At 39.1% G+C, this 26,070-nt stretch overlaps 1 protein-coding gene across 1 annotated transcript in view; it reads right to left on the bottom strand.

The window, feature by feature from the left end:
• Positions 1-1,599: 1,599 nt before the first annotated feature.
• Positions 1,600-26,070, bottom strand: part of C7H1orf141 (chromosome 7 C1orf141 homolog) — a gene marked incomplete at its 5' end in the record, with an annotated part of 58,252 nt that continues 33,781 nt past the window's right edge. The window contains 6 exons of the mRNA XM_089299395.1: positions 1,600-2,318; positions 5,624-5,807; positions 7,953-8,022; positions 10,281-10,386; positions 14,728-14,795; positions 23,245-23,357. Coding sequence (XP_089155521.1) covers positions 1,746-2,318; positions 5,624-5,807; positions 7,953-8,022; positions 10,281-10,386; positions 14,728-14,795; positions 23,245-23,357 — 1,114 coding nt within the window. The remainder of the gene's footprint in view (positions 2,319-5,623; positions 5,808-7,952; positions 8,023-10,280; positions 10,387-14,727; positions 14,796-23,244; positions 23,358-26,070) is intronic.

Raw genomic sequence — 26,070 nt, 5'->3', positions numbered from 1 at the left:
AGTTCCTGTGCATAGTGCTGTATATTAAATAGATTAACATAGGTAACCTAATTTGGATCAATCTTAAGGAATTAATCCAGATTGTGTATGTTAATAATTGCAGTACTCACTGACCTAGTGTGAAAATCTACCAAAGCATTTCCTGGATATTAAATTAATTCTATTTGACATTAGGTTAGCAGTTTAATGACCCAATTAATTTCTCCATTGGCATTCTGGGAATGCTTATCTGGTCCAATGGAATGACCTTATAGTTATCAGAAACCTGTGCTTGTCAGAGTTTTTTGAATAGGTCTTCTTAAAGCTCAAATACTTTGTGAACAGATGCCCATGAATAGCATTGATGGCACACAGTAAAAGAAAATCTCAAGTTTCAAGCAGAAATAGAAGAATCCAAACCAATTTTACTTCTTTACCTATGAAATTTCAAAAGTCCTTCCTTAACAACTTAAATGCTTCTAATCCAAACTGTTTCTCCTCCAGTACTAACTTTCTTACTCAGTTTTATCTTTTAATTGTTGGAATTATAAAATTATTGCTTTTTACTATTTTCAGATAAACTCTATGGAATAAATTGTAAGTTAAGTAGGCTTTTGTGGTCAATCTCAGTTCATCACTTCCAAGATTAGTTTTATGTGAAATACATTCTGAATTCCAAACAAATGGATTACAAATTAGCTTTTAAAATGTATTGTGGAGCTGGCACTGTGACATAGCTGGTAAAGCTGCTGCCTATAGTGCCAGCATCCTACATGGGCACTGGTTCAAGTCCCAGCTGCTTCCCTTCCTATCCAACTCCCTGCTATGGCCTGGGAAAGCAGTGGAACATGGCACATGTCCTTGGGCCCCTGCACCTATTTGGGACATTTGGAGGAAGTTCCTGGCTCCTGGCTTCAGATCAGCCCAGCTCCAGCCATTGCAGCCATCTGGGGAATGAACCAGCAGACGGAGGATCTCTCTCTCGTTCTCTCTCTCTCTCTCTCTCCCTCCCTCTCTTTGCTTTTGCTTCTCTGACTCTGCCTTTCAAATAAATAAATAAGCTTTAAATGTAACTTGTTTTTTGAATTTTACCTTCATATTGTTTGAATTAATGAGAAACAATAAAATAGCAATGTAATAATATACTTTAAAATAGTTAATACAGGATTTGCTATAAAAATTATTTTGGTTACTAAATACATTATTAATTTAAGTTATTGAGTGATTCATAAAAACATTATACTTGAAAAAATTACATAATAATGAAGTTCCAACATCTACTAACACAAAAAGCTAATTTTCCAAAATTTTTAATTGCACAAATTGCTAGCGTAATGCTTTTTCCCATGATTATGAAAAATTAAGTTATATGATTAACTCAATGTTCATTAATTAAATCGTAAGGTTTTCTTACTTGATAATCAACTACTTGGCTTTAAACAGTAAATTTCCAGTCAGTTTATGCCAGTTTGAGTACCAAATCAGAATTTATTGTAGGAATGTTATTGATTGATCAGTCTAAATAACTGAAATAAGTAATGAACTAATTCCTCTTGTTAGTTACTTTCTAATTTTGTATTATTTACTACGAGTGTTGATTGTTCTTGAGCAGACCACTTTTATTTGTTAATTCCAATTTCTGTACCTTTCTTGTACCATCCATTAAAATATTACTAAATGAGAAAGAATTTCGTCTATAATCTTGAAACAATTATTTGCTTCTTTTCACCCCAAGATTGCTGAACAAACGGTGCTTTGTGAGGTAACTAATTTTCATCTGGCAAATTTAACAAATCATCCAGTGGTGTTATATTCTTTGATTTGTGTATTTTGAGTATATTTTTGACAGGCTTTGAGAAACAAGTGAAAGGTGAGGTACCAAATTTGTGTGTGTCCGTTCGTTTTACTGTGTAAAACATTTTTTCACATTTGCCAACTTTAGTATTCATTTCTTGAACAACAGTTTTATCCAGGTAATGCACAATTTTTTTGGTGAGGCTGGAAGAAGCCTGTGGGGACCTATTGCAAGATCCATTTTCTAACTTCTGATTGTTACTTTTCTCCTTTGTGATCCTGCGGCCCACTTCAAAGGGCATGGGTCGTGTCTCATTCCTCCGTGCTATAGATGTAGTTTTCTGGGGTTTGCAAAGAGTGATAGATTGACCACTAACTAAAGATTTGTGAACATCACAATTTCTTTCTAAAATAAAGTTTGTTCTTTTACGTAAATAAGTGTTTTCATTGTTCAAAGGATAAGTAGAATGTCTATTTTTGGTCAAAAGCAACATTTGTACATTTCTTGTGTCATGGAAAATGATGGGATTTGTTTCACTTTCTTCCTGTGGATTAAAAAAAGAATACTCAGTCATAAGTCTATTGAGGCAAGAAATACACATTAAACATAAAAATAAATCGAACATTATTCCAACAATGACTACATAGGAGTATTTATTTATTTTGGTCTTAGGGAATGTGTAAACTAATTTATTTATTTATTTTTTAGCTTTTTGGTTTTTTAAAACTTTTATTTAATAAACATAAATTTCCAAAGTACAGCTATTGGATTACAGTGGCTTTTCCCCCCCATAACTTCCTGCTCCCTCTCCCATCCCATTCACATCAAGATTCATTTTCAATTCTCTTTATATACAGAAGATCAATTTAGTATATATTAAGTAAAGATTTCAACAGTTTGCACTCACACAGAAACACAAAGTATAAAGTACTGTTTGAGTACTAGTTATACCGTTAATTCACATAGTACAGCACATTAATTACAGAGATCCTACATAGAGAGTAAGTGCACAGTGACTCCTGTTGTTGATTTAACAATTGACACAGTAATCTCCGTAGGCTCCTGTCATGAGTTGCCAAGGCTATGGAAGCCTTTTGAGTTCGCCAACTCTGATCTCATCTAGACAAGGTCATAGTCAAAGTGGAAGTTCTCTCCTCCCTTCAGAGAAAGGTACCTCCTTCTTTGATGGCCAGTTCTTTCCACTGGGACCTCACTCGCAGAGATCTTTCATTTAGGTTTTGTTGTTTGGTTGGTTGGTTGGTTGGTTTTTTTGCCAGAGTGTCTTGGCTTTCCATGCCTGAAATACTCTCATGGGCTTTTTAACCAGATCCGAATGCCTTAAGGGCTGACTCTGAAGCCAGAGTGCTGTTTAGGACATCTGCCATTCTATGGGTCTGCTGTGTATCCTGCTTCTCATGTTGGATGGTTCTCTCCTTTTTAATTCTATCACTTAGTATTAGCAGACACTAGTCTTGTTTATGTGATCCCTTTGACTCTTAGACCTATCATTATGATCAATTGTGAACTGAAATTGATCACTTTGACTAGTGAGATGGCATTTGTACATGCCACCTTGATGGGATTGAACTGGAATCCCCAGGCATGTATCTAACTCTACCGTTTGGGTCAAGGAGTGTATTCATATTAAATACATAGGAGTTTAACATGAACAGTAATGATATTCAAATGCAAACAAAGCATGTATTTGCATGTGGTATACTTCCTTCTCCTCTTAATACTTTATGACATGGCAGGGATAAAATCTGAACTTTCAGCCTTGTTAAGTTCTTTTTGAAATAAAATAGGATACGAAGAAATAAGTATAGTTCTTAAAGATTTGGAGTGTTGTCATTGCAAAATAAAGTTGTGGGTAAGATAGAGCATTGTTTTGGCATTTCTTAATTCCGATACTCCAGAAAAAAAAAAAGCATATCGGGACTGGCGCTGTGGTGTAGCAGGTAAAGCCACTTCCTGCAGTTCCGGCATCCCATATGAGGACCTGTTCGAGTTCTGGCTGTTCCACTTCCTATCCAGCTCTCTGCTATGGCCTGGGAAAGCAGTGGAAGATGGGCCAAGTCTTTGGGCCCCTGTGCCTGCATGGGAGACAAGATCCTGGCTCCTAGCTACGGATCCATGCAGCTCCAGTGATCGTGGCCATTTGGGGAGTGAGCCAGTGAATGGAAGATCTCTCTCTCTCTCTCTGTTTATCTCTCTCTGTAACTTTGCTTTTCAAATAAATAAATAAAATCTTTATAAAGGATTAATACCAAAGAAATAGACTACATATATATTATTAGTATTTAGCTTGAAAATTTTTACTTGTTGAATATTATGATTAGTGGTGAATTAAGCCTGTGATTATAGAGTGAGTTAAAATTATGTCTTTGCAAAAATTAAAGAAAAAAACAGAAAAGAAAGGAAAGGGGTTGAGGAAGGGAGGAGATGAGGGAAGGAAATATGGTTATCTTCTTAAAACTATACCTATGAAATACAAAAAATCTGTTTTCTTTATATTAATAAAACATTTTTAAAATAGAGAAATAAAATTTAGTCACCTAAAAAAGAAAACTTGAGTCAATAATTGTAACTTTTTGTTTAAAAATATAACTAATGAAATAAGAATTTAGTCATTGCTCTTGAATATATTTAGTATAAAAGACAAATTAATGCCTGTGATTTTTTCTTTTTTTTTTTAAGATTTATTTACTTGAGAGGCAAAGTTAGAGAGAGAGGGAAAGACAGAGAGGTCTTCCATCCTCTGGTTCACTCCCCAAATGGCCGCAACAGCCTCATCTGGCCTGATCTGAAGCCAGAAGCCAGGAGCTTCCTCTGGATATCCTGTGTGGATGCAGGGATCACACACTTAGGCCACCTTCCACTGCTTTCTCAGGCCATTAGCAGAGGGCTGGATTGGAAGAGGAGCAGCCAGGACTCAAACCAGCACCCATATGGGATGCCAGCACCACAGGCTTAGCTCACTACACCACAGTACCGGCCCCAATGTGATTATTAAAAATGTGACCAAAGACCTAGTTTGAAATCTACTATTGGTGCCTATATTTCCTATTTAGCCACAGCAGTGGAATGTTGGCATAGTTTTGATCTGTCCAATATCGTAGGGGATTTCCCATTTTACTAGTGCACCCTGTACCGGCAGAAACTCTTTGTCAGCCTCTCTTGGTGTGATCTAGGCTCTGCCAATCAGATACGCCTCCGGCAGTCTTCAGCTCAGAAATAGCAAGCCCTGTGTAAAGGAAGGCAGTGTGAAGACTCTGAAGGATGGTGTAAGCTTTGGTAATCTAGCTTTGAATGGCATCCTTGTCAAAGGTCATGGCAAGAGCATGTACTGTCCAGTATCGGAGTTGTAAACTGTTATCTGTGACAATAGTGTGGAGCTCAGGGGAGCAGACTAAGGGTGTAACTATTTGACTCCTGATGAGAGAGTTTTCAAGCCAGGTCACCTTGCTACATATGCTGTGGGCTCCCAAATAACCTTAAACAAATACATATTCTGATCAAAACAGCTGAAATAATTGTTAGAAAAATTAACACATTATCCAGTCATTTTGTAATTTGTATTTTTATTTGGTATTTCTATTATAGCCAAGCAAATTTGATAAAGCCTTCTCCACAAAGAAAAACAACATTTCTAACAGATGCAAAGGAATCCCAGTGTTGAGGGTAATACTAAAAAGAACATTAAGAATTTAAGTGCTGATACACTTGGAATGTGAAACTTAAAAATAAGAAGGCTTTATCAAAGATTCTGGTCACTGGAGCACTCACGTATGGCGGATTCCTACAAGTGACTGTGAATAAGCATATTTACTAAACAACAATAGATATTACCATATGAAAAGGTTCTCTTTTCGCTGGACAAATGATCTTGGCATTTGGATTTTTCAGTTCATCCTCAAAGCATAAGGGGACCAAACTTTTCTTTCTTACTGAATAATAATCACTTAATTGACAATTTCTGGTTGACTTATTTTCTTTTGTGTTAATATCATTCATCTGTGGAGGGGCTTTCCTTCTGTAAATGACAACAAGTTTGGGAAAATGTTTATAAGGCTGATGGTATCCTGTCAGGCAACTCCCAGCCTGGCTGCTTCCTTTTATCTCTAAAAGTCACTGCCAACATCTCCACCAGACCCTCTCCCAGATACTTTTAAACTGGTAAGACCATCACTTTTTTTTTATTTAGTAAATATAAATTTCCAAAGTACAGTTTATGGATTACATTGGCTCACCCCCCGTAATTTCCCTCCCAGTCGCACCTCTCCCATCTCCTGCTCCCTCTCCCATTCCATACACATCAAGATTCATTTTCAATTCTCTTTATATACAGAAGATCGATTCAGTATATATTAAGTAAAGATTTCATCAGTTTGCACCCACACAAAAACACAAAGTGTAAAAATACTGTTTCAGTACTAGTTATAGCATTACTTCACATTGGACAACACATTAAGGACAGATCCCACATGAGAAGTAAGTACACAGTGACTTCTGTTGTTGACTTAACAATTTGACACTCTTGTTTATGGCGTCACTAATCTCCCTAGGCTCTAGTCATGAGTTGCCAAGGCTATGGAAGCCTTTTGGGTTCGCTGACTTCAATCTTATTCCGACAGGGTCATAGTCAAAGTGGAAGTTCTCTCCTCCCTTCAGAGAAAGGTACCTCCTTCTTTGATGGCCCTGTTCTTTCTACTGGGATCTCACTCGTGGAGATCTTTCATTTAGGTCTTCTCCCCCCCCCCCCCAGAGTGTCTTGGCTTTCCATGCCTAAAATACTCTCATGGGCTCTTCAGCCAGATCTGAATGCCTTAAGGGCTGATTCTGAGGCCAGAGTGCTATTTAGGACACCTGCCATTCTATGAGTCTGCTGTGTATCCCACTTCCCATGTTGGATCGTTCTCTCCCTTTTTGATTCTATCAGTTAGTATTAGCAGACACTGGTCTTGTTTGTGTGATCCCTTTGACTCTTAGACCTATCAGTGTGATCAATTGTGAACAGAAGTTGATCACTTGGACTAGTGACATGGCATTGGTACATGCCACCTTGATGGGATTGTATTGGAATCCCCTGGCATGTTTCTAACTCCACCATTGGGGGCAAGTCCGATTGAGCATGTCCCGAATTGTACATCTCCTCCCTCTCTTATTCCCACTCTTATATTTAACAGGGATCACTTTTCAGTTAAAATTTAAACACCTAAGAACAATTGTGTGTTAATTACAGAGTTCAACCAATAGTACTAGAAGAAAAAAAATACTAAAATGGATAAAGTATTACATTGTACATCAACCATCAGGACAAGAGCTGATCAAGCCACTGTTTCTCATAGTGTCCATTTCACTTCAACAGGTTTCCCCTTTGGTGCTCAGTTAGTTGTCGCCAATCAGGGAGAATATATGATATTTGTCCCTTTGGGACTGGCTTAACTCACTCAGCATAATGTTTTCCAGATTCCTCCATCTTGTTGCAAATGACCAGGTTTCATTGTTTTTTACTGCTGTATAGTATTCTATAGAGTACATGTCCCATAATTTCTTTATCCAGTCTACTGTTGATGGGCATTTGGGTTGGTTCCAGGTCTTAGGTATTGTGAATTGAGCTGCAATAAACATTAATGTGCAGACAGCTTTTTTGTTTGCCAATTTAATTTCCTTTGGTAAATTCCAAGGAGTGGTATGGCGGGGTTGTATGGTAGGGTTATATTCAGGTTACTGAGGAATCTCCAGACTGACTTCCATAGTCATATCTGTGTTCTGATATAAATTTTTGCCTGTACTTCAAAAGCATAAATGTATTTTCACTATTCATTTTCCCATGTCCTTCTCTCCATTTGACTGAGTTACAGTCTAGATGTGATACCTACTGACTAAGCAGTCTTAAACCATTCATTGGATTGTCTTATGGGACTAAATGTTAATAATAAGCCAGGATGAATTAATTTTGCCCTATTACAAGATAAAATGCAAAACTCCTACTACCACAAACATCATTCAATAGAATATTTGTGTCTGAAATAGATTGAATTTGTATTCTTTGTATTAATATCATTTAGCATGTCAATTGTGCTATAGTAATTATCAGGCCTTTGCTGTGACCCTGAATTGAATGTACTGAATTGAATGTACTGATAGATTCCTTAAAAATTGTAAAACAAGTTACCTTTTATTGACATCATCTTCTAACTGGACAAAAGAATCCAATAATTTCCCAGTTTTGTTTTCAATTTGAGCTGAGATGGAAAAAGATTTTCATAAAAAACATGTATGTATTGTGGCATCTTGAAAATATCTTGTATAAAATATCTCATAACATTTTCTTTTCTTTTTTTAAAAGATTTATTTTATTTGAGAGTCAGAGTTACAGAGAGGCAGAGGCAGAGAGAGGGAGAGAGAGAGAGGTCTTCCATCTGCTGGTTCACTCCCCAGATGGCTGCAATGCCTGCAGCTGTGCTAATCCGAAGCCAGGAGCCAGGAGATTCTTCCAGGTCTCCCACGTGGATGCAGGGGCCCAAGGACTTGGGACATTTTCCACTGCTTTCCCAGGCCATAGCAGAGAGCTGGATGAAAATTGGAGCAGCTGGGACTTGAACCATTGCCCATATGGGATGCCAGCACTGCATGTGGTGGCTTTTACCCACTATGCCACAGTGCCTGCCCGTCCTAACATTTTCTACCCCGTGGAGAACATTCTAATTGATATGTTTTGTACAAACACTAGGATAAATATTGAGTGTACTTGTGACAGGCTTCCATAGGGCCAAGGGGCAGACTCGAGGGCTGAAAAATCAATATAACTCATAACCCCAGTATACTGATTGGAAAGCTCTGTTTCAGAAGGAGGAGCTAGTCAATAAGCAAGTAAATCAACAAATAAATCAGTGCATACACAAATTCCAAGTCCTTGTAAGTACTATGCAAGTATATAAACATGTTACTTCACTTATGATGGCAATTGAGAGCCTCTCATAGGAGGGGATATTTGAGGTAAAATCTGAGTAGAGAGAAGGAAGCATCCAGGCAAGTAGCTGGGGGAAAAACTTCGTGGAGTTAATGAATTGAAAGAAAATGCCAAGAGATTCACTAGACATACATAGACAATGTTAAAAAGTAAGGGAAAGAGTGCAGTCTTGGGAGGAGTTAGGGAGAAAACAGCAGAGGGAACTCTGTGCAAATTGGAGGGACACAGTGGACCTACATGAAGGGTGAGAACACACACAACTCAGGATCAGAATATATAAAGAGACAGAAAACTCAACAACAACAAAACAATCAACCCAGTTAAGAAAAAGACAAAGAAATTAAACAGACATTTTTCAAAAGAGGAAACTCACATGGCCAACCGACACATGAAAAAATACTCAGGATCACCAGCGGTCAGGGAAATGCAAATCAAAACCACAATGAGATTTCAAACCCCCCCCCACCCCCCGTTAGAATGGCTTTCATAAAGAAATCAACAAACAGCAAATGCTGGTGAGGATGTGGGGAAAAAGATACCCCAATCCACTGTTGTTGGGAATGTAAACTGGTACAGTCACTGTGGAATACAGTATGGAGATACTCCAGAAATTGAATATATACTTACCATAAGACCCAACCATCCCACTCCTGAAAATTTACCCAAGGGAAATGAAATCAGCAAATAAAAGAGTTATTTGCATCCCTATGTTTATTTCAGCTCAATTCACAATAACTAAGACATGGAATCAACACAACTTCCCATCAACTGAAGACTGGATAAAGAAATTATGGGATATATACTCTGTGGGATACTACAAAGTGGTAAAAAAAAAATGAAAACCAGTCATTTGCAACAAAATGGGTGAATCTGGAAAACGTCATACATAGTGAAATAAGCCAGTCCCAAAGGGACACATATCGTACATTTCCACGATCTGTGAGAACTAACAGAGCACCTAAAAGGAAGGCTGTGGAAGTGAACTTGACACTTTGAGAAGCAATGACTTCAGCAGCCCCTGTCTTGACTGTTGAGGAACAGTTTTTTTCCTCTTTTTCATACTATTTGCTGAACTTTTTTACTTTAATCATATGTGTATAAAGTTAATTGAAAATAGAGCTCAGTAAAAAATAAGAGTGGGCATAAGTGATGGAGGAGGAAGTTTGTAGCTGTAATGCTTTGGCCTGGCCCAGTCCTGGCTGTTGCAGCCCTCTTGGGGAAATGAACCAGCAAGTGGAAGATGTTTTTCTCTCTGTGTCTCCTTTTCTTTCTGTAACTCTACGTTTTGAAATAACAAAATAAATCTTTTAAAAAAGAAGAAGAAGAAGGACTGGAAAGAGCTTATATCCCAATGTAAGGAATCTGAACTTTACCACTTTTGTCATACAGTGTCTTCATCTGTTTTTAAGTAAGAAAATATGGTGAATGTTCAAAAATAGTACTTGATTCCAGGTTTCCTTCAAGCTTACATCCTAAATTTGGACGCAGTTAACTTTCAGTTGTTTCGATATAAACATGCAATTTGAATACCTGTGCATGAAACAGAACCTTTTTCCTTTTCACAGGTGTTAGTGTGGGAGCTGAGTACAGGAGACAAGACTGTAGAACCGCAGGACCTTCCACAGGCGTGTAGAGGCTGGGAATATAGAACACACCAGGGCTCTGCATTTTCCAGATGAACAGCAAGCGAAATGAAAAACTATCGCAGAAATTATTTTTATTGTGCGTATATTTAAAAATCGTTTTACTTGATAATTCATATTTGGAATGTTTAATTATGGTAACTAACAGCTGTCTGGTTCATTTAATGCTTTCAAATATAATGCTATATTTTATTCTCAAAATTCCCTATGAGACAGACATTATCACTACTACTTTATGGATAACAAAGCAAGCCTGCAGAAGGGAAAGGGCAGGCATCTGGGTAGTAGTTAGAAACTGCTTGGGACAGTTACATTTCATTTTGCTGTGCCTGGGTGCAAGGCCTGACTCCACTTACGGCTCCAGCTTCCTACTAGTACACACCCTGGGAGATAACAGGTGACGGCTCCAGCAGTGGGTCCCTGCATTCCATGTGGGAAACCTGGGCTGAGTTCCAGGCTTCTGGCTTCCGCCTGGCCCAGCCATGGGCCAATGCTTTTGCAGGCATTTTGAGGGTAAACCAGTGGATGGAAGATTTCTCTTCACCTCTTTCTGTCTTACAGCTTCTAATCCAGCTTCCTGCTAATGTGTTGGAAGGCAGCAGAGATGACTCAAGTGTTTCTGCCCCTGACACACAGATGGAGTTTCTGGCTCCTGGGTTTGGCCTGACCCAGCCATGGCTATGCATGTTCTTAGGGACTGAGTCCACAGATTCTCTCTCTGCCTTTCAAGTAAATGAAAAATGAATAAAAATAAACATTTTTAAAAATTGAATGATCGTTACACAATAGAATGGTATTTTTCACTGTTCTGAAGGCTAGGAAGTCCTAGTCAAAGCACTGGCAGAGTTGCTGTCTGGTGAGGGTCCATGCTCTGTTCCGCAGGTGAACCCTTGTCATGCTTCACGCAGCAAGAAGCGGCAAACAATTCCCTTACACGCTCTCCTAAGGTCCCTAATTCTGTTCTAGAAATGTTCAGCCCTTCTGACTGAATCATAGCCCTAAAGCCCATCCCTTAATGCCATCACATTTGTAATTAAACTTCCAAATTCGGAAGGACACATTCCAACCACGTAACAACCAGATAGGATAAAAATTAGCAACTTCAAAGATACATATCATGATCAACAAAAAGAACACCTGGTACCAGCATGAACATGTAATTTAAGAACCTAAAAGAACATAAGAAAATGAACTCTAATATCTTTGGAAATTTTTTGAGAACAAATGTGACAGGATTTTATAGGGGAGATAAACAACCACAGAGTTTTAGAAACATTGGGAAGTGAAAATATGACCACTGAAGAAAAGTGCAGAAAAAGGACTGAAAAAGGAAACTGAGAAATTTCTCGTAATGAAGGGCAAACTTTCAGAGACAAAAAAAATCTCAAAAAGCATTTTAGAAAATACGTCCAATGAATCTAATATCTTATCGGCAGAAAATAGGAAAAGTAGTAAAGATGAAATTATCCAGAAATAATAAAAAGACTCTTAAGGCCTAAAGAAAGATATTTGGCTGTGCAGCTGGTCCATGAGCAATGAATAGCATAATTTGAAATAAAATAGCCAAACCTAGGCAATGATGAAGACATTTCAGAGCAACACTGATAAAGACAAGATCTTAAGAATTTCTAGAAAAAAAATGAGGTTACTTTCAATGATTAAGAACTTTTCGTAACAACATTAAATTATGGCAGTGGAACAATATCTTTTAAAAGTTAAAGGGAAAAATGAGTTTGAAGCCTAATGCTACTTAGCCAACTTATTAATCCAGTATATTGGAAAGAAGAAATACTCTCTCAGATATTCATGTTCCATTTCTTGGAAAGTTTATTGAGTACATATTCTAGGAAAATAAAGATTAAATCTAAGAAGAAATAAGAAGACATGGGATACTAGACTCTGGAAAACTAAGCTACATAACAAATGTAAGGAGGATTAAATGTAATGGGTCAAATGTGGAACAAGAAGTCATTGGGCCCTATGTGAACTCAAGAGGCTTCCATAGCCTTGGCAGCTCATGACAAGAGCCTCGGGTGATTACTGACATCATAAATAAGAGTGTCAATTGTTAAATCAACAACAGGAGCCACTGTACATTTACTCCCCATGTAGGATCTCTGTCCCTAAAGTGTTGTACTATGTGAATTTACGGCATAGCTAGTACTCAAACAGTAGTTTATACTTTGTGTTTCTGTGTGGGTGCAAACTGTTGAAATCTTTACTTAGTATATGCCAAATTGATCTTCTGTATATAAAGATAATTAAAAATGAACCTTGATGTGAATGGGGTGGGAGAGGGAGTGGGATAAGGGATGGTTGCGGGTAGGAGGGAGGTTATGGGGTGGAGGGAAGCCTCTATGATCCAAAAGCTGTACTTTGGAAATTTATATTTATTAAAAGAAAGGCTGGCACCACCGCTAACTTGGCTAATCCTCCGCCTGTGGCACCGGAACCCCAGGCTCTAGTCCTGGTTGGGGTGCCGGTTCTGTCCCGGTGGTTCCTCTTTCAGTCCAGCTCTCTGCTGTGGCCCAGGAAGGCAATGGAGGATGGCCCAAGTGCTTGGGCCCTGCACCCACATAGGATACCAGGAGGAAGCACCTGGCTCCTGGCTTTGGATCGGCGCAGCACGCCAGCTGTAGCAGCCATTTGGGGAGTGAACCAATGGAAAAGGAAAACCTTTCTCTCTGTCTCTCTCTCTCTAACTCTGCCTGTCAAAAAAAATTAAATATATAAAATAAAGAAAGTTAAAAAAAAAAAACTAAGCCATGTAACAAGTGTAAGGAGGCATAAATGTAATGGGTCAAATGTGCAACAAGAAATCACTGGGCCCTTTGAAAACTTCCTCCAAGAAGACTGGAATGAAGTGCATTCGATAGAGAGAATGAGTAAGAAATGTGACCATGTTCACACGGGGTGAGAAAGTTACAGCTTCCACTCTGGAGACTGAAGATCTTGATATTAACAGAGCATGCACCAGATGGCTGGGTTCTTCCTAGATCTGCCACACACGATGTGATCTGGGGCAAGATGTTTATGTTCTTTGTGTCTCTTTTTCCTCATCAGAGAATAAAGATAATCGTACCTACTCTGTTGGGTTGTTGAGAGTGTAATCATCCTGGAATAGGTTCTTGAAACATGCAAGCACTTCTTATATGTTGATATTCAGTATTATTATAATTCTCTAAGAAAAAGAAAGGCAACTAGAAATTTCAGGGGGAGAAGGAAACCTCAAAGTGTAGGAAATGATCAGATCAGCTGTTGTGGCATAGTGGGTAAAGCTGCCACCTTTGACACCAGCATCGCATAGGGGTGCCGGTTCAAGACCCGGCTGCCCTTCTTCCAATCCAGCTCTTGCTGATGTGCCTGGGAAAGCAGCAAAGGATGGTCTGAGTTCTGAGGCCCTTGCTACCCATGTGGAAGACCCAGAGGAAGCCAGGAGCAGGAGCCAAGAACCAGGAGCTTCATCCGGGTCTCCCAGGTGGATGCAGAGGCCCAAGGACTCAGGCCATCCTCTGCTGCTTTACCAGGTGCATTAGCAGAGACATGGATCAGAAGTGGAGCAGCCAGGACATGAACCAGTGCCCATATGAGATGCCTAACCTGCAGGCTGGGGCTTTAACCCACTGTGCCACAATGCCAGCCTCATCAGTTCTCTGTTTTAAAAAATTATTTTTTGTTTGAAGTCCAGAGTAACACATGCACACACGCACACACACACACACACAGTATGTTCCCATCCACAGACCTACTCCTCCAGATGCCCACAAAACAGCGAGAACTGGGTCAGTTTGAAGCCAGGAGCTTGGGACTCAATCTGGGTCTCCCATGTCGGAGGCAGAAAATTGACCTATCACCTTCTACCTCCCACGGTGCGTATTTGCTGGAAGCTGGTATTGGGAGTGCAGCTGGGACTCAAACCCAGGCATTCCTACATGGAATGTGGGCATTCCAAGTGGCATCCTAACTGCTTGTTCAAAAAGCTTCTCCAGTAGCATTTAAACCTGTTTATAGTAGTCATTATTGCAATTATATACTTTGATTAACTGTAGCTGCTTAAAAATGGTATTAACTACATATTATAAGATTAACAAATGATGTACATTTTATATAATAAAGTAAGATGTTTATGCATTTATAGTTTTATCTGAAGAAAAAACATCTTTATATTATCTATACAAAGTAGAGTCTTACGTAATATCAGAGCTGAAATCATTTTAAAATTTTATGCCTTTGAATCCAAAATCTATTTTAATTTGAGATTATAGAGGTATGTGTACAATTATTAAGGCCAATCTGAATTTCTGCTAATTATAAGTATACAGAACTAAACCTACCTCAGGTGTATCCTTAAGATAATGAAAAAGTTCAACAGATCTTGATTTTAGATTTTCTTCTATTTTTTCTAAAGAAAAATAATCCAAACATAAGTATTTCATAACCTTAGACTACATCTAGCCAAACTCAATCAACCATTTTCTGGTAGTCATCAATCAACCATTACTAGTAATAAACTATTCAGAAATACAGTTTAATATTCTTCTTTTTTTACGTATATATTGTTTGTATTGCTTTTACATTTTAGAGTTCAATCTATTCTAAAATGATTTGCCTTAAAATGAATTTTATTAACAGATACATAATTGTATTGTATAACGTTTTCTTCTTGGGCAAAAAATAGATGCAAGTTTTTTATTTAACTGATAAGCAAAGGAGCCAATGCTGTGGTGCTGTAGGTTAAGCCAGTGCTTTCAATGCCAGTATCCCACATTGGAGCACTGGTTCAAGTCCTGGCTGTTTTGCTTCTGATCCAGCTCCCTGGTAATGTGACTAGGAAAACAGAATAAGATGACCCAAGTACTTGGACCCCTTCCACCACATGGGAGACCTGGATGGAGTTCCAGGCTTCAGCCTTTGGTGTTGCATCGCCCCAACCATTGTGGCCACTGGGGAGTGAATCAGGGGATGGAAGATCTCTTTCTGTCTCTCCTTTTTTCTCTTTCATGCTGCCTTTCAAATAAATAAAATAAATCTATTTTTTTTTTGAAAAACTGATAAGCAAAGAGAGAGAAAGCTTCCATCTGCTGGTTTACTTCATAATGCCAGGGATAGACTGGGGCTAGGGAGGAGCCAGGAGTGCAATCCTGGTCTCTCATAAGTGCGGCAGGAACCCAACAATTTGAACCATCACTATTACCTCTCAGAGTCTGCATTGGTGGGAAGCTGGGGGCAAGAGCCAGAGCTGGGAATCAAACTCAGGTACTTCAACATAGAATGGGACATTTCAACTTTTAGGCTAAATGCCCACTCAAATAAAAGTAGGTTTTTAAATATTGTGGAATCATACATGTTTTTCAAAGGAATCTTTTGATTAATTCATTTGAAAAAAAAAATAATTCCCTCTACCTGCACTTTCACACCCCCAATTATGAATTTTATAAACTTGGATTATCACCTAAGGAATTTTCTTTTTTCTTTTGTTTTTAAGATTTATTTATTTACTTGAAAGTCAGAGTTACACAGAGAGAGAAGGAGAGGCCAAAAGAGAGAGGGAGGTCTTCCATCCGCTGGTTCACTCCCCAATTGGCTGCAACAGCTGGAGCTGCGCCAATCTGAAGCCAGGAGCCAGGAGCCTCTTCTGGGTCTCCCACGTGGGTGCAGGGGCCCAAGGACTTGGGCCATCTTCTACTGCTTTCCCAGGCCATAGCAGAGAGCTGGATCAGAAGTGGAGCAGCCAGGACATGAACCAGCACCCATATGGAATGACTTGCACTACAGGCGGTGGCTTTACCCGCCATGCCACAGCACCAGCCCCCAAGGAATTTTCTTAAAGGATAGCGTAGGACTTGAGCATACAGAGTAAGGCTTTAGCAAACTTAAATCCAAATCACACTTTTTTGTAAGTTATGTGCCTTAGAAAATTTGCGTTACCTCTCTGAGCCTTACTTTCCTCTCTGTTAATTGGAAATAACAGTATTTACAAGATTAAATAAGAGACATAACGGGCTGGTGCTGTGGCGCAGTAGGCTAATCCTACTGGCTGCTCCTCTTCCAGTCCAGCTCTCTGCTGTGGCCTGGGAAAGCAGTAGAAGATGGCCCAAGTGCCTGGGCCCCTGCACCCACGTGGGAGCTCCTGGCTTCAGACTGGCCCAGCTCTGACCATTGCAGCCATTTGGTGAGTGAACCAGCGGAAGGTAGACTTTTCTCTGTGTCTCTCCCTCTCACTGTCTGTAACTCTACCTCTCAAATAAACAAATAAAATTTTATAGAGACAGAACAAGCAATATGGAATCTGGTACTCACTCAACCAACAGCTACGTGTTCATCACCTACTTTATTCCCGACACTGGTGCTGGACCCTGGACTAAGAGTCCTGCCCAATGATGTGTATATTTTACTGGGTAAAGTAGAAAATAAATAAGTAAAAAGACGAAAGAGTGTACACTGAGATACATGCTGTGCCAGAAATGAACACATTTTGGTGAAGGAGAACAATAAAAAGGGGTACCATTTATACAAGGAAGTCAGAGAGGAGCTTTCCTAACAGATGACATTTAATGAAAACATGCAAATGAGGAGAAAGCTATGTGAATAAGGAGTGTGAATCTAGGCAAGCGGCAGCCTGGCAGCTGCACTGAAAGGTGGCTAGAAAAGATTAAGTGAAGTGCGGGAAAGCACAAGTGAGACTGAATATACAAGCGAAGGTCATAATATATAGGATCTTTGTAAGAACAGGTTTCATACTAAGTGCAGTGAGAAGTCACTGAAAGGGATTTAATTAGGAGATGATGAAACAGCTTTAAAAAGATCATGGTGAATTTAGAAAAGAAAACGAACCAGAGAGTTCTGCTGCCATTATTAAGGGCCAGATAATTAGTACCAGGCTTCCTTGTGAAGGCAGCTAAAAAAGCTAGACAGAATATTTTTAAAAAACCTAAAGAGGGGCTGGCACTGTGACCTAGCATGTTAAGCCACCAACTTCAATGTCTGCATCCCATACGGGTGTTGGTTCATATCCTAGCTGCTCCATTTCCAATCCAGCTTCCTGCTAATGTGCCTAGGAAAGCAGTGGAGGATGGCCCAAGTGCCTGGGCCTCTGCTCCCATGTGGGAGACCTGTAGGAAACTCCTGACTCCTGGCCTCAGCCTGGCTCCATTCTGCTGTTGTGGTCACTTAGGGAATGAACCAGCAGATGGGAGATTTCCTTGTCTCTCTGTCTCTGTCTCTGTCTCTCTCTGTAACTCTGCCATTTGAATAAATAAATAAATCTAAAACAAAACAACTACACACACACACACACACCTAGAGCATCCAGGAGCTGAAAGCTGATAACAGATTTGGTAAGAAGGTAAGAACTTAGATATTTAAGTCCCACAAACAAAGCCACATTTACCCTGAGAGTATTTGTGATATGAAAGTAAGCTCAGGTTTTGGAAACCTCATGGACTGAAATACACAAAAACTAAAACAAGACCAAAGATTCAGAAGTGAGATATTGAAATGATTTTCCCTCCTGACCTCCTCCCCAAAGAAAGCCACAGGCACTCATTTTACCTGGAATTCCAAAGGGTTATAACCTTATGGTAAGAGAATACCAGAAGAAATATGAGTGTGTGTGTGTGTGTGTGTGTGTGTGTGTAGGACTGAAGTTAGCACTCCTGCCAACTGGGAGTTCCAGGAAAATAAATGCCATGAATGTGGGCTAAGGAATGTTTTGACAAGTATTGCTTCTAGATATCTGAAAGAAATCATAAAAATCTTCTCTGTAGTAAGGTCCCATCATCTTAGTCTTCAAATTGTTTCCAAATAGTGTCCAGCACACATTCAAATATAATAAGGTACATAAGGAAATATGACATTACAAAAGTGAACCACCAGAAAGCAGACAATACAGACACAAAGATTGCAAGTGTCAGACATAGATATACCTACCATGTTCACACAGCAAGAAATAAGTCTGGAAATAGCTAAAGCAATAAAAGTCATAAAGCACATTTAGGAAAGATATGTTCTTAACATATTTTTTATATTTTTTCTCCAGAAGCAATTGATTTGTTGCAACAGAAGAAAAAATGGAAATGTAGACCAGAGATCAGAAGAAAGAATTAGGAATTTATCAGAGAAAGACACAGAGAGGAAAAATGCAGAGAGGCGGGCAGGAGACAACAGAGACCTCAGTAAAGTTTAATACACATTTCACCATTGTTCCATAAAGAGGAGGCAAGAATTAAATATAGAGGATTTTTTTTAAGAAATATGACAGAATTTTTCAGAATCGATCAGTTACCAAGTCTCAATAAATTTGCAAGTCTCAATAAATCCTTAGCAAAATAAGTAAAAGTCAGTTAATTACTGCACATAACATAGTGGAAATACATAAAAGAAAGAAAAGAGGATAACCTATTGCCTTGAAAGAAATGGCAGTTAAGTTAATTTGTCAATGGCAACAATGGAAGCCAAAAAATAGAACAGTACTTTCAGTGTGTGTAAAAGAAAAGAATTTCCAGCCCACAATTAAATATTCAACAAAATATTCTTATGGGATCAAAATGAAATAAAGACTCTTTGGATAAAAATTGAGAAAGCGTACCACAAGAAGATATGCACTAAAGGGGAAAAAAAGATGCATTATATAAAGACAGAGAAACAAAAATCTAATGGAACATAGACTGTGTAAATAAAGTTATGTTTTAGTATTTAAAATATATTGAAAAAAAGACCTAAATGAAAGATCTCTGATAGTGAGATCCCAGTGGAAAGAACAGGTCATCAAAGAAGGAGGTACCTTTCTCTGAAGGGAGGAGAGAACTTCCACTTTGACTATGACCTTGTCTAAACAAGATAAGAGTCGGAGAACTCAAGGGGCTTCCATAGCCTTGGAAACTCATGACTGGTGCATAGGGAGATTACTGATGCCATAAACAAGAGTGTTAATTTGTAAAGTCAACAACAGGAGTCACTGTGCACTTACTCCTCATGTAGGATCTCTGTCCTTAATGTGCTGTACAGTGTGATTTAATGCTAATGTTAGTACTCAAACAGTATTTATCCCTTTGTGTTTCTATGTGGGTGCAAACTGTTGAAATCTTTACTTAATGTATGCTAAACTGATCTTCTGTATATAAGAGAAATGAAAATGAATCTTGATGTGAATGGAAGGGGAGAGGGAGAGGGAAAGTGGAGGGGTGCGGGTGGGAGGGAAGTTATGGGGGGGGAAGCCATTGTAATCCATAAGCTGTACTTTGGAAATTTATATTCATTAAATAAAAGTTAAAAAAATATTGAATTAAAATTACAGCAGTAATAGAAAATCTGTAAAGGAATGAAATAATTTACATTCAGGCAACTGAATATTATTCAGTGATAAAAAGAAGTGAGCTATCAAGCCATGAACATGTGGAGTGGAAGAACTCTGACCACACATCACTCAGTGAAAGGAACATATCTGAAAAGGCTGCACACTCTTTGTGACACTCTGGGGAAAGTGGAAATCGTAGGAAAAAAAACCAGAGTCTACCAGGGGTTGGGAAATAAGAAGGACAGAGTAAAGAGCAGTTTTAGAACCATGAAACTCTTCTGCATGATACTATAATGGTGAGTACATGCCATTCTCCATTTGTCAAAACCCATAGAATGTACAACATTAACAGTGAATCCTAGGGGTCGGTGCTGTGTCCAACTCCTGGGAATTTACCTAAGGGAAATTAAATCAGCATATGAAAGAGTTATGTACCCCCATATTTATTGCAGCTCAATTCATAATAACTAAGATATGGATTCAGCTGGCGCCACGGCTCACTTGGCTAATCCTCCACCTGCAGCACCAACACCCCGGGTTCTAGTCCTGGTTGGGGTGCAGATTCTATCCTGGTTGCTCCTCTTCCAGTCCAGCTCTCTGCTGTGGCCCGGGAAGGCAGTGGAGGATGGCCCAAGTGCTTGGGCCCTGCACCCGCCTGGAGACCAGGAGGAAGCGCCTGGCTCCTGGCTTCGGATTGGCGCAACACAACGGCCGTGGCATCCATTGCGGGGGGGGGGGGGACCAACGGAAAAGGAAAACCTTTGTCTCTCTCTCTCACTGTCTAACTCTGCCTGTCAAAAAAAAAAAAATATGGATTCGACCAAAATGTCTGTCAACCGAAGACTGGATAATGAAATTATGAGACATGTATACCATGGAATATTACACAGCAGTAAAAAAAAAAGAAATCCTGTCATTTGCAACAAAATGGATGCAACTGGAAACCATCTTATTTAGTGAAATAAGCCAGTTCCAAAAAGACAAATACCATATGTTCTCTGTGATCTGTGATAACTAAAAGGTCATCTATGGAACTGAAATTGACACTTTGAGATGCAATGATTTTGAACAACTCTTCTCTCTACTATTGAGGAGCAATTTTTTTTCTTTAATACTATTTGTTGAGCTCTTTGCTTGCTATAAAATTAATCATATGTGTATAAAATTAATTGAAAATAGATCTTAGTAAAAAATAAGATTGGGAATAGGAGAGGGAGGAGGAAGATGGGTAGGAGTGTGGGTGGGAGGGTGGGTACAGTGGGAAGAATCACTATGTTCCTAAAGTTGTACTTAAGAAATGCATGAAGTTTTATCCCTTAAATAAAAGGTTTCTGGGAAAAAAAGATACCTGTGCCACCATTTTTATAGCATAGCTGTTCACTATAGACAAAATATGGAATCAACTGAGGTGCCCATCATCAAATCATCAGATAAATAAAATGTTATACAGACACACACACACACACACACACACACACACAATATTATCCGTCTTTTAAAAATGAAATTCTACCATTGGAGGCAAAATGAATGCACCTGGAGGACATCATGCTGATTGAATTAAGCAGGACACAGAAAGACATACTCGTATGTGGGAACTAAAAATAAATAGATAAATAAAACAAAAAGGAAAGAAATGTCTGTGTGTATCACTATTGCTGCAAATATAGTTTTGTCAAATTTTGTTTTATGTTTTTGTAAAATGAATGGTTCGGAATGTTATACTGCTATAGTTTTAATGATTTATGATGATTTTTAAATTTACTGTATATGGTTAAAGGAAAAAAAAACACTGGAACTAGGAATCCATTCCAGATCTTCCACATAGATCATAGGAACCCAATTACTTGAGCCATTATTGCATCTACCAGGTCTGCAATAGCAGGAAGCTGGAGTCAGGAGCCCCACTTGGATATCGAACACAGAGACTCCAATAAGGGATATGGGCATCCTAACTGGCCTCTTAACTGCAAGACCAAATACTGGATCCTTTACTTTATTTTTTTTTTTACTTTTATTTAATGAATATAAATTTCCAAAGTACGGCTTATGGATTACAATGGCTTCCCCCCCATACCGTCCCTCCCACCCGCAACCCTCCCCTTTCCCACTCCCTCTCCCCTTCCAATCACATCAAGATTCATTTTCGATTCTCTTTATATACAGAAGATCAGTTTAGCATACATTAAGTAAAGATTTCAACAGTTTGCTCCCACACAGAAACATAAAGTGAAAAATAATAGATGATTTTTTAAATGATGATGAAATCAGATCAGACCTATTGTCATGTTTAATCCCAGTGAGAGTCAAGTTGGGAATTGATAATTTCTTCTTCTTTTTTTTTTTTTTTACAGAAGATCAGTTTAGTATACATTAAGTTAAGATTTCAACAGTTTGCACCCCCATAGAAACACAAAGTGAAGTATACTGTTTGAGTACTCGTTATAGCAGTAAGTCTCAATGTACAACACATTAAGGACAGAGATCCCACATGAGGAGTAAGTGCACAGTGACTCCTGTTGTTGACTTTACAAATTAACACTCTTGTTTATGGCATCAGTAATCTCCCTATGCACCAGTCATGAGTTTCCAAGGCTATGGAAGCCCCTTGAGTTCTCCGACTCTTATCTTGTTTAGACAAGGTCATAGTCAAAGTGGAGGTTCTCTCCTCCCTTCAGAGAAAGGTACCTCCTTCTTTGAAGACCTGTTCTTTCCACTGGGATCTCACTCACAGAGATCTTTCATTTAGGTGTTTGTTTTTTTTGTTTTGTTTTTGTTTGTTTGTTTGTTTGTTTGTTTTTGTTTTTTTGCCAGAGTGTCTTGGCTTTCCATGCCTGAAATACTCTCATGGGCTTTTCAGCCAGATTGGAATGCCTTTAGGGCTGATTCTGAGGCCAGAGTGCTGTTTAGGACATCCTTTATTTTTTAATAATAACAAGGTAACTCTTAGGGTTGAGAACCAAGGAAGCTAAGGGAATTTCTTTCTAAAAGGAAAAAATCTCCTGTAAACACAAATATATTTCTATTCTTTGAATTGTCTAAAATATCCACTTTGATAAAGTGCCCATTTCTTCATGGTAAATTCTTCTTTCTTTTTTAAGGTTTATTTATTTGAAATTCAGTGTTACAGAGAGAGAGAGAGGGAGAGACAGAGAGAGGTCTTTGATCAACTGATTCACTCCCCAAATGGCCACATCAGCAGGGTCTGCACCAGGCCAAAGCCAGGAGCCAGGAGCTTCTTCCAGGTCTCCCACATGGGTGCAGGGACCTAAGCACTTGGGCTATTCTCTTCTGCTTTTCCCAGGCCATTACTAGGGAGCTGGATCAGAAGTGGATCAGCCTGGACTTAAACCTGCACCCCTATGAGATGCTGGCATAGAAGACAGCAGCTTAACCCACTGCGCCACAATGCCAACCCTAGTAAAATCTTCATTATAGCTCACATAAATGCTTTTGATGGAAAAAACTTTTCAATAATTTTTAATGCATACATTAATAATAATAAATAATAAAAATGATTTATTAATAAAGAAGCAAATGTTACAGAAGGCATTACCTATTGGCTTACTTTCTTCATTTTTTGTATTTGTTGGAACAAGGTGTGGTCCAAGGTTTGACTTTTCAAAATCATTCTTTCCAGGTTTATGCTCACATTTGAAAGAGACATGCCTGGGGAAAAAATAAGCCATAATAATAAGAGAATTTACAAAATGAATCTAAAAAATACATTTGGAGAAATAAATTTGGATAGTTTATTGATATGATCTATTAATATTTTATAGTCCAAATGTAAAACATTAAGACTGGTTAGGTAGGAGCCAAAAATATTAGTGATAGTCATTTGAAGTAGAGGGCAACAAGAAATCTCCAGACTGCTGGGACAGGACTGAGGGCACCCCAGGAAGCTATTACTCACAAGCTATTCAGAAGTATTTCCCAGTGAAATACCTTGGAAAGTAGTTCAATGAGATCTAAGAGCTATTGCCCAATCTGAATGCAAGTGGCAAGACATAGAGTTAAGGATGGCTTAGACACCAGAATTGTGGACCAGATATGATCACAGCTTTTATCTATTGCAAGCAGGAATTTTCCTCTTCTAACATCTTTAACTGGTAGAGTGGTTCATTTTAGGTAATCACCTGATTGGATTATTTTACCTAGAAAACCGGTAACTATTTCTGGGTGTGTCTGTGAGAATGTTTCCAGAAGAGACTGGCCTGTGAGTCAATGGATTAATAGGGGAAGAGCTACCTTCAACAGAGTGGGCACCATCCCATTAGCTTGGGATGGCTTCCTCTCTCTCCAAGAGCTGGGCTCCACGCTTCTCCATCCTTGAACATCAGAACTCCTGGGAGCTCTGCCCTTTGTACTCTAGGACTTAGACCAATTTTCCAATCACTCCCTGTTCCCTGTTATACCAAATCTCACTGGGTCTTAGAAATAAATTCCAAATCTAACCACTTTCTTCCTCATTACTTCGACCTTAGCCCAAGATCCCATCATCTTTCACCTCAACTGCATCTGCACATCTCTCTCTTCTGTTTACTCTCCCTGCTCTCACTTTGGACTTGGACTGAGTCACACAGCCGCATCCTAGGTTCTAAGGCTCACAGCACCCTGTCAGGGGACTTCTAAGTCTCAAAAATCAGGTGAGCCAATTCCTCTATTAAATCTCCCATCTATATATGTATCTATATCCATATCTATATCTATACCATCCCTCTAGCACCTATCTATCATCTATCTCTATCTATCTATCTGTCTGTCTGTCTATCTATCTATCTATCTATCTATCTATCTATTATACATCCATTTCTCTTATCTCTCTAGCCTATTGGTTCTATCACTCTGGAAGACCTTATACAACTGGCTAATGATGTTTTATAGTGATAGTATATCAGCATAGACATGTCTGTTGGCTGAAATGATCAGAACTGAGATGGAGAATCAAAGTTAAAAGGGTTGACCCAGAAGTAATCTGAATTGGCTGCTTGGCGGGCTGCTCTTTGGCTACAGGCTCTGTACTTTTCTTACAGGGTGGGTACATACACTGGGTTAAGTTTAAACAAGACTGCTTTATGTAGTTGTCAATCACGTTAAAAACCAGAATGAAAATCTGGTAAACATCTTGGTTATTGATTAAAGTGCTGTGGCATAGCAGGTAAAGCTGCTTCCTGCAGTGCCAGCCTCCCATATAGGCACCAGTTTGAGTCCTGGCTGCTCCTCTTCCCATCCAGCTCTCTGCTATGTACTGGGAAAGAAGTAGCAGATGGCCCAAGTCCTTTGGTCCCAGCACCCACGTGGGAGACCTGGAAGAAGCTCCTGGCTCCTGGCTTCAGATTAGCACACTTCTGGCTGTTGCAGCCAACTGGGGAGTGAACCAGCCAATGGAAGACCTCTCTCTCTCTCTCTCTCTGCCACTCCTCTCTCTGTGTAACTCTGACTTTCAAGTAAATAAATAAATCTTTTTTAAAAATTGTAAAAAGAGGTATAGTACATTTCTGCACTGGATATTATCTATATGTGAAGAGGCAAGCAATGGAGTTTTTCAGACAAAGGGATTGTCAATCATTTTTCCTTTAAGGGCCCTAAGAGAGAGAGCTTCCTCCATCTCAAATGGCGGGGGATGCTTCCCGGGTCACAGAATTTGTGAAAAGTCATGTTACTTGGGGGACTGACTTCAAAGCATCTTCATAGCATAGCTCGTGTCTCAGCCGACTTAGGCCTCTGCAGTCACCACTCCACAGTGACGTTCACCCATCTGACCTCTAAATGCAGCACCCCCCATAACTCAGTCCTGAGACTTCACTCACCTTAGCTGACATCATCAAGTCCTACACCTTTAAATATCACTTATAAACAGGTATCTCCACATTTGTAGCTCAATGCCAAAGTCTTTCCTGAACTTCAATTTTAAATGCGACTGCCTACATGACTCCTGCAGTTAGAGGTAATTTCAAACTTAACATATTCAGAACCAAATTTCTATTCCATCCCTTCCCACTCAGTTTCTTATCCTGGTTTCCACAGCTTCTTTCCATCATAGGCTTGGGCCATAAGGTTTTCAAGCATCTTTTCTTTTTCTTTCTCTTTCTCTCATTTCTCACTTTCAATCCACCAGAAAAATCTCACAGAATCTCGGAAACGCGTTTCAGATCCAGTCACCTCTCTCCTCATTGCTTTTGCCTGGTCCAAGGTCCCTTCATAGTTCATCAGAAGTGCTTCTGTTGTCTCTAGCTGTCTTCTATTTCTCCCAGCTATCACTCCTGTCTCCAGTATCATATTCGCAATGCACTCTTAGTGATACTTGTAAATGCATGATTATTGTTTCCCTTCAAATGTTTCCTGTCAGACTCCAGAATCCAAATTCTGCCAGGCAGAA

Source organism: Oryctolagus cuniculus, chromosome 7 (genome assembly GCF_051225735.1).
Source record: "Oryctolagus cuniculus isolate XC-2025 breed Fujian yellow rabbit chromosome 7, ASM5122573v1, whole genome shotgun sequence".
Lineage (NCBI taxonomy): Eukaryota > Metazoa > Chordata > Mammalia > Lagomorpha > Leporidae > Oryctolagus > Oryctolagus cuniculus.
This window is presented reverse-complemented; position numbering and strand designations above follow the sequence as displayed.